Consider the following 13,183-nt stretch of genomic DNA (forward strand, 5'->3'; position numbering starts at 1 on the left):
AAGAGTTACATTTTATGGTGGGCATGTGTGTTTTACTTTGCAGCTTTAATGTAGCACATTAGGAATGACATCATAGAATTTTATTTTTCCCTTTGGTTGTTCATTTCTGCCTCCCAAGATGAAACCAGAGATATAATTAATGACAGAAAATACAGACAAGAAGGAGTTAAAGGAGAGGTCAGGCCAACTGCAAATTAAACTGGGGGCAAATTATAGAGTTTCTCCTGCTGGTCTCTACTATGCTTCATCATTGGCTTAGGACAAATTCCCAGCACATTCATTAAGGTACAAGTGTATGAGGTTAGGAAAATAAGTGAGGTCCCCTTGGGAACTGGCAGGACAGTTTTACCTTACAACACTGTTTTTTAGTGGTTAGGAATTTTGGGGTTTTTTTTCTTTTTCTTTCCCTAGGGTTTTCTAATCAAAAGGTACTATCATAATTGGCTTTATAAGATGAAATAGATTAAATTATCAAAGAGTACAGAAGCATATATGCCTTGATACATTCATGAATTGTAAGTCCACAATTATTCTATATGGTCACTTAAACCTAAATCTAATATGTTCATTGTCTTGGTTATGGTGTTGGTTTCACAGAGGTAATTCATGTATTTCAAAACCTATCAAATTGTACACTTTAACTCTGCACAGTTTATTTTTATCACTTATACCTCAATAAATATTTTTAAAAAGCAAGAAAAACTAAATCCATTTATATTACAGACCCTCAGCTATAGCTACTCTCTTCCATAAAGTACATTGATGTACAAGTGAACGCTCAGTAGGTTAGCATGAAGAAAGCAAGTTTGTTTCAAGTTGAAAGGCCAAGTAAACCATGTCCAGAATTAGATTACCCAATCTGGGTAGATGGTCCACATTTCTCATTTAAGATGACCAGGATAGGATTTAGTCTGTGAGAGTGTGTAGTGTGTGTAGGTAAGAGATACAGCTCCAGGTTCGGTCAGGTAGCACAATGCCTTTCTAAGCAGCTTTAGACCCCACATTTGGACCTGTTCTAGTTGCAGCCAATGTGTACAGATGCTTCATCAGTCTGTGGCCTGAGGTTGCCCTTAGAGGAAAGCAGGCCAGCTTTAACAGGACATTTAAACACCTGGAAACAAGGCAACCCTACATCTTTTCCAATAATGGCGTTTCCTCTCTTGAGGCTCCCCTGCATTCTGCAAGCTGATTTTCCACGGTTTTATACCATGCTCGTGTTAAAATTAGCCAGATTTTGCTTTAAAAAGTATAGTCAAACAATTTTTTAACTTGGAAAGTTATGATTCTGTGATTAGCATGGGATACGTCTTCTTTCTGATTTTCCTGTTAGTGTTGGTTCCTCCTCTTACCCTACCCATACTTCCATTTTCCATCTCTATTTTGACACAAGTGGGAGCAGAACAAGTAGAGGGTTAGTGCTTAATTTTCCCTGTGGAATGAAATGACCAAGAATTACTGCCCTAACTTGATTATCTTTTCCTTCTAAAACAGTGGTTCACCCACTTCTTCATACACCTCTACACCCATAGCTCTGCTATTACCTCCCCTACTCCTCTGTAATCAGTGGTCTGAATAATGCATCTAGTGCTTCTGAAAGGCACTTAAGATAATCCATCACTCCGCAGTATTCAAGCCGCACAGTGTTACTTCTCCACCATCGCTGAAACATTTAATGGTGTCTCTGCTAAGTAGAGGAGCAAATGGAAACTGTGAACTTGGAACAGGTCACTTTGATTAGAGCAGACACCTTGATGCTGGAATTCAGTAGAAATTGCTTTTGTAATGTCACAGTTTAATGACAACGCTTTTAATTAAAAATGTAATTGTTAGGGTGTTTTTAAAAGGTATTTAGAGGCTTAGGAACTTCACCTTCAATCTACAGAGGTAACTGTTGGTGGTAACTTGTCTTTGAGTGGAGTGAGTGGTCTTGTGTGCCATCTATTGAAATATAGTGAACTAATCAGCTCAGACCACATTTTCTAGAGATACTGTTTTCCTCTTTGTGAGTTTACCTCACTAATAATGAGAACCTATTCACTGATCTATATTAACAGTACATCGACTCCACGGCAGTGGGTTGGGTACCCATGCAGAGGGAAACCCTGGTGGCATAGTGGTTAAGTGCTATGGCTGCTGACCAAAAGGTTGGCAGTTTGAATCCGCCAGGCGCTCATTGGAAACTCCATGGGGCAGTGCTACTCTGTCCTATAGGGTTGCTGTGAGTCGGAATCGACTAAATGGCAGTGGGTTTGGGTTTTTTTTTTTTTTGGTACCCATGCAGAGAGAAAGCAGCCTGGCTGCAGTTCGTTCACTTCCTTGTCAAATATCAACTTCTAACTTGTATTAAGCTTAACTGTGTGCCAAGCCCTGTGCTGAATGTTTTAGAGGATTTATTTCATTTAATCCTCACAACACTAAGTAGGTGTTGTTACTGATAATTACCATTAGTATCAGCCATTTGTAGATGACACGACTGAAGCTTAGCTTAAGTAATTTACCCAAGGTTTCACATAGCGCCAGTAAGTTGGAATCTGCACTAGAACTGAAGTCCATCTATATCCAAAACCCATGCCCTTAACTAACCACTGTTACTCTGGGTGTAATTAACCTGAGTACACAAGCCCACCAGAAAAGAAAAAGCAGCTTGAAAATTGGACGCTTGAACATTTTCTTGGCCTATAGAATTAGCTTTAAAAAGCATCTCAAAAGTCCCCTTCTTTTCTCCCCTCTCTGTAACCGTCTGTAGTCTTTAGAATGCTAGAATTGGAAAAAGCCTTAGATCAGTCCTCCATTGCACAGATGAAGGAAAGGAGGTTCAGGGATGGGCTGGACACGCTCAGAGCAGGACCAGGCCAAGGAGTAGAAGGAACATATTGAAGAAACTCTTCCACTCCGTTATCCACCTGTCTGTGGCCTGGACCCGCCTTTTTCTTTGTTTGGCTTTTTTCACAGCTGCGACCTTGAGGATTTCATTACCCACTTACTCCCTTTCCTCTGAGTCCTGGGCTGCACTGCTCCTCAATTTCCCCCTTGATTCTAATTCACTAACCAACATCGGGATGTGACTTTCCTTGGGGCAGTGGGGTCCAATAGCCCGTTCCAAGGGTAAGTTATGAGGCAGCATAATATAGGGACTAAGGGTGGAACCAGATTGTCTGGGTTCCAATCTTGGCTCCTCCACCAGCTATATAACCTTAGTCAAGTCATTTAACCTCTCCATGCCTCGGTTTTCTCACCTGTAAAATGGTTAGAATTAACAGTATCTATGTATTTCAGAAAGTTAGTATAAAGGTTAAATGAGTACAGTAAATATTTCATAAAGGGCTGGCATACAGGTACTACGTAAATATTTAAGTATAAAATCAGTAAGTTGGCTGTGGTATCGATTTAACAGAAAAGGAAACAGAGTCTCAGAGAGATTGCATGACTTACCCAAACTCAAGTGACTTGCAAAAAGCAGAGCCTTGGCTTTAAGCCAGCGCAGTATGCCTTCTGGTATGTAGTGCTGTGTGCTTGCATGGATCCAGATTCAAATGTGAGAACTTCAGGGGATCTCTGACGGTATTGGAAATACCTGTCCCTCACTTCCTTCTGGGCACATTATGAAGTAATTGTGATATTAGCAATTAAGAATGAGGATGTCAAATCTAGCAAGCAAATGGAATCTAAAGCTGCTAGGATTTATTGCCCCAGCTCCCTCTCCAATGTGGATTCCCCAGTAAAAGGTCACAGAACCGTAAGATTGTATTATCATGTGTACTAACCCACCCTCTATGCTTATTTGGGGTGGAGGTGGGGGCAGTGTAAGGATCACCTCCTTTATATTTAAAGTAGCTAGTACTGCTAGTGGAAACCCTGGTGGCATGGAAACCACAGCGGCTAACCAAAAGGTCGGCGGTTCAAATCCACTAGGCACTCCTTGGAAACTCTGCGGGGCAGTTCTACTCTGTCCTATATGGTCACTGTGAGTCAGAATCAACTCGGTGATGGGTTTGGTTTGGTTTACTATTGCTAGTTGTCACCACCTGTGTGTTTTGGGAGTGGCTGGAAATTTCTAGGTTTTTCACTGGTTGGGTCAAGGAGCTCCAGCAGAGGGATGGTGCAGACAAAGGGCCTCTGCTCTCAGCAGCCCATCACCGATGCTGTCGTTGCAGGTTAATGGGGTTGACCTGAGGAGCGCCAGCCATGAGGATGCCATCACGGCCCTGAGGCAGACCCCCCAGAAGGTGCAGCTAGTGGTGTATAGAGACGAGGCGCACTACAGGGATGAGGAAAACTTGGACACTTTTCCTGTGGATCTGCAGAAGAAGGCTGGCCGAGGACTGGGCCTGAGCATCGTTGGGAAACGGTAAAGAAATGCAAGTCAGGATTGGCTTTTTTTTCAGAGTCCTAGGGACTAGTGCTGATAAACACTGAAAGGTAAAGCCTAACATAAACTAATGATATGATTTCTAAAATCCTAATATTTACTAGTGTTTGAACAACATAGGTCATATTTCTGAGCAAGGTCTTACCAAAAAAAATAAGTCACATCAAGATAGAACACCAACCCCAATCCACTCAGATGGTTTAGACAGAGTCACCAGGGTTCTTTCAACCTGGGATCACCTCAACCTAAGGCTTGCCAGGCTTTAGTTAACGTTGCCATCCCCAAGAAACAGCTAATACCAAGAAAACCAAAAGAAAAGAGGTAGATATATACAAGCTAGAAACCCTGGTGGCGTAGTGGTTAAGTGCTACAGCAGCTAACCAAAAGGTCAGCAGTTTGAATCCAACTGGCGCTCCTTAGAAGCTCTATGGGGCAGTTCTACTCTGTCCTCTGGGGTCACTATGAGTCGGAATCAACTCATCGGCAGTGGGTTATATACAATCTTCAGTTTGCTCTGCCACTGAACAGAGAATGTTAATTTCATACTATGTTAAAACTGGTTAAGTAGATTTAGTTGAGAGGCAAACGTAAATTCTTCTTGACAGTAGTTTTCTATTAAGAAAGATGTCCAAAAAATGAATAGTTTGCACAATAAATGAGGGTAAATCCTAGCGGCTAGGCTGCTCTGTTGAAAGATATGCTGCTTACCCATGTGATATGAATTACGGTAATTGTTCCAGGATACTATTAGCAGGTTCTCTCTTGCAGTTTATTGGAGAGGTAAGTAATATCCTAAAAGTGTAATTCTAGCTTCCATGGTTTACTGACTTTTAGACATCTAAAATAGACATCTTACATCTAGTGTGTATTAATTCCAGCAAGGCTGCTAAATTCCCAGGTGACACTCTAATATTACCATCTACGATGCATTCAAATTGGTCTTACATATATTATCTCACGTGCTCTCATAGACCTCCGATGTCTAGCCTAATGCTTTTTTCCAGCAGTCCAAGCTGTTATTAAAACAAAAAACATATTAGCTACCATTTTTGAGCACTGGTTTGGTGCCAAGAACTGTGCTGTCATTATCATGTTTTACTTCGTCACTGTAAAACCATCGCTCTGAAAATGCATTGCAAAACAAATAAACTGAGGCTCTTACATTTCTAAACAAAATCATCCCACATCTGGGTGTAGAGCAATTGACAGAGCCTATCCTGAAGTTGTTTTCTTCTTGTGACACATACGTATGCCTGGAGAGATTCCAATTTAGAGTGGTGGTTTTGGGCTTTATTGTCTCTTAGTGGATTGATGAAACACTCTCATACAGCACCCGTATTTCAGGTAGAGTTTGCAAGGAACACATACATTCTGTAGCACAGAAAGTTCCATTGTAAAGGTTCAGATGTACAGCTCTCAAAATTTACAGTTCTCTTTGACCAGCAATTCCATGACTCAGAATACTTACAGATATCATTTATTGCACATTGTTTGCAATAACTAAAGAATGGAAATAACTTACAGTCCATCAATAGAATGCTGTTAAATGAAATTTTGAAACATCTGTAGACTATGATGTAGCCATAAAAAACAAAACGGGAGCTCCAAGTACTGATAAGGATCAAAAAAAAAAAAGCTATAGTAAATGAAAAAAGCAAACTTAAAACTGGAGAGAAAAGTATGTGTGTGTGTGTATGTTTATTTGTTCATTCTCTCACACGTATGTATTATACACATATGAATTTGCTTACGTGTACTCAGAATGTCCCTTGGAGATACCCAAGAAATGAGTAACATTGGTTGCCTACAAAAAGGGAACCTGGGGACCGGGAACAGAGGTGAGATGTAAAGTTTTCAAGGTATATCCTTTTTAACCACTTGAATTTGAAACCAGCTTTCCTGTTCTGTCTTGCCTGCTCACCCTTGCCTTTGGGCTGGCGTGCCCATTTAGTCTCATATATGTGGTTGAGCTACATGTATTACTATTTGTTTTATGGGCCTGTCTAATCTTTGGCCAAAAAAGTCACTAAACCAAAAAGAATTGGTCTACGTTCAACCATTTCAGGAGGTGACATATGATCAGCAACCTATGGTACTGATGGAAGAAGTCCAAGCTGCACTGAAGGCATTGTTGAAAAACAAGGCTCTGGGAATTGATGGAATACCAATTCAGATGTTTCAGCAAACGGATGCAGCACTGGAAGTGCTCATTTGTCTATGCTTAGAAATTTGGAAGACAGCTACCTGGCCAATCCACTGGAAGAGATCCATCTTTATGCCTATTCCCAAGAAATATGATCCAATTGAGTGCGGAAATTATCCAACAATATCATATGCAAGCAAAATTTTGCTGAAGATCATTCAAAAGCAGCTGCAGCAGTATTATCGACAGGGAACTCAGAAATTCCAACTGGATTTAGAAGAGGACATGGAACCAGGGATATCATTGCTGATGTCAGATGGATCCTGGCTGAAAGCAGAGAATATCAGAAGGATGTTTACCTGTGTTTTATTGACTATGCAAAGGCATTCAACTATGTGGATCATAACAAATTATGGATAATATTGCAGAGAATGAGAATGCTGGGACACATTATTGTGCTCATGATGAATCTGTACATGGATCAAGAGGCAGTTGTTCAAACAGAACAAGGGGATACTGCATGGTTTAAAGTCAGGAAAGGTGTGCGTCAGGGTTGTATTCTTTCACCATACCTATTCAATCTGTATGTTGAGCAAATAATCTGAGAAGCTGGACCATATGAAGAACGAGGCATCAGGATTAGGGGAAGACTCATTAACAATCTCCATGATGCTGAAAGTGAACAAGACTAAAAGTAATTGCTGATGAAGACAAAAGACCACAGCCTTCAGTATGGATTACATCTCAACATACAGAAAACAGAAACCCTCACAACTCGACCAATAAACAACCCTACGATAAACAGAGAAGAGATTAAGGTTGTCAAGAATTTTATTTTACTTGGATCCACAATCAACACCCGTGGAAGCAGCAGTCAAGAAATCAAAAGACACATTGCATTGGACAAATTGACTGCAAAAGATTTCTTTAAAGTGTTGCAAAGCAAGAATGTCACCTATAGGACTAAGGTGCACCTGACCCAAGCCGGGGCGTTTTCAATCGCCTCATGTGTGTACGAAAGCTGGATGGTGAATAGGGGAGACGAAAAAAGAATTGATGCTTTTGAACTGTGGCATTGGCAAAGAATATTGAATATACCACAGACTGCCAAAAGGACAAACAAATCTGTCTTGGAAGAAGTACAACCTGAATGCTTCTTGGAAGCAAGGACAGCAAGACTACATCTCACATACTTTGGACATATTATCAGGAGTGATCACTCCCTGGGGAAGAATATCATGCTTGGTAAAGAAGAGGACCAACCAAAAAGAGGAAGACCCTCATTGAGATGAACCCACAGAGTGGCTGCAGAAATGGGTTCATGCATAACAACAGTTGTGACAATGGCGCAGAACCAGACAGTGTTTCGTTTTGTTGTGCATAGGGTCACTATGAGTTGGAACCAACTCGATGGCACCTAGCAACACCACCAATCTTTGGCTGAAGGGTAAACATCAGGAGTAACTTCAGTACTAAATTAAAAGTGTATCCAGGGGTCATACTCTCGGGGTTTCTCCAGTCTCTGTCAGACCAGTAAGTCTGGTCTTTTTTTGTGAGTTAGATTTTTGTTCTACATTTCTCTCCAGCTCTGTCCAGGACCCTCAATTGTGATCCCTGTCAGAGCACTTGGTGGTGATAGCCGGGTACTACCTAGTTGTGCTGGACTCAGTCTGGTGGAGGCTGTGGTAGTTGTGGTCATGATTTGATTTCTTGACTGCTGCTTCCATGGGCATTGATTGTAGATCCAAGTAAAATGAAATCCTTGACAACTTTGATATTTTCTCCATTTATCATGATGTTGCTTATTGGTCCAGTTGTGAGGATTTGTGTTTTCTTTATGTTGAGGTGTAATCCATACTGAAGGCCGTAGTCTTTGGTCTTCATCAGTAACTGCTTCAAGTCCTCTTTACTTTCCACAAGCAATATTGTGTCATCTGCATGTCACAGATTGTTAATGAGTCTTTCTCAAATCTTAATGCCACATTCTTCATATAGTCCAACTTCTCAGATTATTCACTCAGCATACAGATTGAATAAGTATAGTGAAATGATACAACCCTGATGAACACCTTTCCTCATTTTATACCACTGTTTGAACAACTGCCTCTTGCACTGTGTACAGGTTCCACATGAGCACAATTAAGTGTTCTGTAATTCCCATTCTTCACATTGTTATCCGTAATTTGTTATGATCCACACAGTTGAATGCCTTTGCATAGTCAATAAAACACAGGTAAACACGTTTCTGGTATTCTCTGCTTTCAGCCAGGATCCATCTGACATCAGTAATGATATCCCGCATCCTATATCCTCTTCTGAATCAGCCCTGAATTTTTAGCAGTTCTCTGTCGATATACTGCTGCAGCTGCTTTTGAATGATCTTCAGCAAAATTTTACTTGCATGTGATGCTAATGATATTGTCCAATAATTTCTACATTCCATTGGATCACCTTTCTTTGGAATAGGCATAAGTATGGATCTCTTCCATCCGGTTGGCCGGGTAGCTGCCTTCTAAATTTCTCGGCATAGAACACTTCCAGGACTGCATCTGTTTATTGAAACATCTCAACTGATATTCTGTCAATTCCTGGAACCTTGTTTTTCACCAATAGCTTCAGTGCAGCTTGGACTTCTTCCTTCAGTGCTATCAGTTCTTGATCATATGTTGCCTCCTGAATTGGTTGAATGTTGACCAATTCTTTTCGGTAGAGTAACTCTGTATTCCTTCCATCTTCTTTTGGTGTTTCTTGTGCCATTCAATATTTTGCCCATAGAATCCTTCAGTATTGCAACTTGAGGCTTGAATTTTTTTCTTCAGTTCTTTCAGCTTGAGAAGGCCGAGCTTGTTCTTCCCTGTTGGTTTTCTAACTCCAGGTCTTTTTGCACATTTCATTATAATACTTTGCCTTCTTGAGCCACCCTTTCAAATCTTCTGTTCAGCTCTTTTACGTCATCATTTCTTCCTTTCGCTTTAGCTACTCGACGTTCAAAAGCAAGTTTCAGGGCCTCTTCTGACATCCATTTTGGTCTTTTCTTTCTTTTTAATGACCTTTTGCATCCTTCATGTGTGATGTGCTTGATGTCATTCCACAACTCGTCTGGTCTTCAGTCATTGGTATTTTTCATGTATTGAATTGTGTCCCTCAAAAATGTGTGTATCCGTTTGGCTGGGCCATAATTCTCGGTATTGTGTGATTGTCCACCATTTCGTCATCTGATGTGATTTTCCTATGTGTTGCAAATCCTGCCTCTATGATGTTAATGTGGGGGGATGGGCGGCAGTTGTGTTGATGATGTAGGACTCAATCTACAGGATTGGTTTGTGTCTTGAGCTGGTTTCTTTTGGAATATAGGAGAGAGAAGTACGCAGAGAGGCAGGGGACCTCATACCACCAAGAAAGTAGAGCGTGTCCTTTGGACCCTGGGGTTCCTGGGCAGAGAAGCTCCTAGTCTAGAAGATTAATGAGAGGGACTTCCTCCAGAGCCAACAGAGAGAGAAAGCCTTCCCCTGAAGCTGACACCCTGAGTTTGGACTTTTAGCCTACTTTACTGTGAGGAAATAAATTTCTCTTTGTTAAAGCCACCCACTTGTGGTATTTCTGTTAAAGCAGCCCTAGATAACTAAGACAGTATTCAGTTCATCAAATCTGTTTTTGAGATGCTGTCTAAATTTAGGTGGAATATACTCAAGGTTGTACTTTGGTTCTCGATGGACTCATTTTAAGTTTCTTCGGCTTCAACTTGAACTTGCATATGAGCAATTGGTGGCCTGTTCTGCAGTTGGCCCCTGGCCTTGTTCTGACTAATGATACTGAGCTTCTCCATCATCCCTTTCCACATAAGTAGTCAGTTTGATTTCATCTGGTGAGATCCACGTGTATACCACTGTTTATATTGTTGAAAAAAGGTATTTCCAATGAATAGGTCATTGGTCTTGCAAACTTCTGTCATGAGATTTCCAACATTGTTTCTATCACCAAGGTCATGTTTTACAACTACTGATCCTTCTTTTTTTGTTTCCAACTTTTGCATTCCAATCACCAGTAATTATCAGTGCACCTTTTTTGCATGTTTAGTCCATTTCAGACCACAGAAGTTGATAAAAATCTTCAGTTTGTTCACCTTTGGCATTAGCAGTTTATGCTCAAATTTGAATAATAGTCATATTAACTGTCCTTCCTTGCAGGAGTGTGGATATTATTCTATCACTGACAGCATTGTACTTCAGGATAGATCTTGAAACGTTCTTTTTAACAATGAGTACCGTGCTGTTCCTCTTCCATTTGTCATTCTCAGCATGGTAGACCATAGGATCATCGGATTCAAAATGGCCAATACTAGTCCATTTCAGCGCACTAACTCCTTTGATATTGATATTCAAGCATTCATTTTTATTATTGACAACTTCCAATTTTCCTAGATTCATACTTTGTACATTCTATGTTCCAGTTTCTAATGGATGCTTCTTGTCATTTTGAATTGTGCCAGATCAGTAAATGAAGGTCCCAAAAGCTTGACTCCATCCACGTCATTAAGGCCAACTCCACTCTGAGGAGGTAGCTCTTTGCCAGTTGTATGTTGAGTATGTGTCAACCTGAGGGACTCATCTTCTGGCACTATAGCAGACAGTGCTCCACTGCTCTTCCTAAGGTTTTCACTGGCCAGTTTTTTTCAGAATGGATCACCAGGTCTTTCTTCCGAGTCTGTCTTAATCTGGAAGCTCCACTGAAACCTCTCCACCATGGGTGACCCTGCTGGCATTTGAAATGCCAGTGGTATACCCTCCAGCATCACAGCAACGCACAAGCCACTACAGTACGACAATCTGACTGACAAGTCATAGTGATTGTGCTTTCCTTCTTTAGGGAAGTAACCTGTGCATTTGAAGAGTATTTAGCTCTACCTTTGAAAGGATATTTCTGTTTCACTTCACTAAAATTATCATTTTGCAGAAATTATAGGTTTGGGCCAATGGAAATGAATATTGCAATAGGCAGCATAAAAAAACCAAAAACCAAACCCAGTGCCATCAAGTCAATTCCGATGCATAACAACCCTATAGGACAGAGTAGAACTGCCCCATAGAGTTTCCAAGGAGCACCTGGCGGATTCGAACTGCCGACCCTTTGGATAGCAGCTGTAGCACTTAACCACTATGCCACCAGAGTTATAGGCAGCATAAATAGGCATAAATAATTTAATGAGTGCATGCTCTGAAGTTTATCATTTAGGAAGTTAGTGAATATTATTATATTATATGTCCTTGTAGGCCCTTTTCTTCCAAGTTTTCGGATTTAGGGCATCCATATAGAATGTCAGTAATCTCAGATTTAATAAAGACATATTAGGATGTGCCAATACCTTACTGCTTTATGATATTAACAGAAATGGAAGTGGAGTGTTTATTTCTGACATCGTGAAAGGTGGAGCTGCAGACCTTGATGGGAGATTGATTCAGGGAGATCAGATCTTATCTGTGAATGGAGAGGACATGAGAAATGCCTCACAGGAGACCGTGGCCACTGTCCTCAAGGTGAGTCCCTCAGCTGTTTTCTGCCTCGCTGGCACAACTCAAGTCCAGTAGGAACTGTTCTGACTTAGCGTGATCAGAAAATGGGTTGGATTTTATTCTGACTCATGGTTTTACTAGAAGTCTAATTTCTGAGTACTTTAGTTAGGAAAAGCTTTAAATGAGAGCTATGTTATATTGACTAACAAGATTGCAGGAAACCCTGCACTGGGATTTCAGAGCTATTTTTTCATGCTTGTGAGAATTCTGAAAATCCACAATTGTCCTCTTAAATGCATTTGATGAGTGGAGTCTTCTAGAGTCACAGAATTCATCCTCCTTCCTCCAGGTCTATGTCATGGAGCATGTTATTGTGAATCCATAAAACTCAGTTTTTGTTGGTCAAAGGAATGTTAAAGATTTTCTAGAGCAATTTCTCTATTTCACAGATGAATTCAAAAGGTGAAATGACATGCCCAAGGTCACATAGCTGTGCTTGAGTGGTTTTCCTATAAGCCAAGTGTCTTTCATTGAAGTTCAAAATTCACTTCCAAGTGTCTCTACCACATAGACCCTATTTCTCGGATGAAATCGGTTAATAATTCCTGTAAATTTCCATGCAACTATAAAGCCAGCTGTCATTGCAACCCAATGTGTGTCAGAGTAGAACTGTTCCTTAGGGTTGGTTTTCAATGGCTGATTTTTAAAGATATCTTCTTCTGAGGCACCTCTGGGTGGACTCAAACCTCCAACCTTTTGATTAGCAGCTGAGAGCATTAACTGTGTTTTGCTCTGTGTTTCACAAATAGCAATGGAAGCTTTTTTTTTCCTAAGACAAATGAATTTTGTTTACTTTAAAATTCTGATAGTCAGCTTTCAGTTGTTACTCAAGAGAATATTTCTATTTTTAGATTATCTAAGTTAGATTTTTCTGCCCTTCTCCCTTTCACCACTTTTTCTTAATTACTTTGCTGCTCATGCATACTTTCACCAAAAGGAATGCAGAGGAAGAGAAAAAGGTGAATCCAGTCCTTTTGGGTCCATGCTACCAGCAAGTTAAGAAATTATGAGATGAACACTGATGCGTTTTTAAATTTTTGTTACTTTGTCTGATTTGATTACTGAAGTTCTTTTTTCCCTGTGGCCTTCATCACCCATTTA

The 13,183-nt window shown here is 40.5% G+C and overlaps 1 protein-coding gene across 2 annotated transcripts in view; it reads left to right on the forward strand.

Moving 5' to 3' along the window:
- PATJ (PATJ crumbs cell polarity complex component) overlaps positions 1-13,183 on the forward strand; it is a 415,355-nt gene that overhangs the window by 364,208 nt on the left and 37,964 nt on the right. For both annotated transcript variants that reach the window (XM_010591221.3, XM_010591223.3), the window contains exons 36-37: positions 4,155-4,348; positions 11,899-12,046. In XM_010591221.3, the coding sequence (XP_010589523.1) occupies positions 4,155-4,348; positions 11,899-12,046 (342 nt within the window). The remainder of the gene's footprint in view (positions 1-4,154; positions 4,349-11,898; positions 12,047-13,183) is intronic.

Source organism: Loxodonta africana, chromosome 3, assembly GCF_030014295.1.
Source record: "Loxodonta africana isolate mLoxAfr1 chromosome 3, mLoxAfr1.hap2, whole genome shotgun sequence".
In the NCBI taxonomy this organism is placed as follows: Eukaryota; Metazoa; Chordata; class Mammalia; order Proboscidea; family Elephantidae; genus Loxodonta; species Loxodonta africana.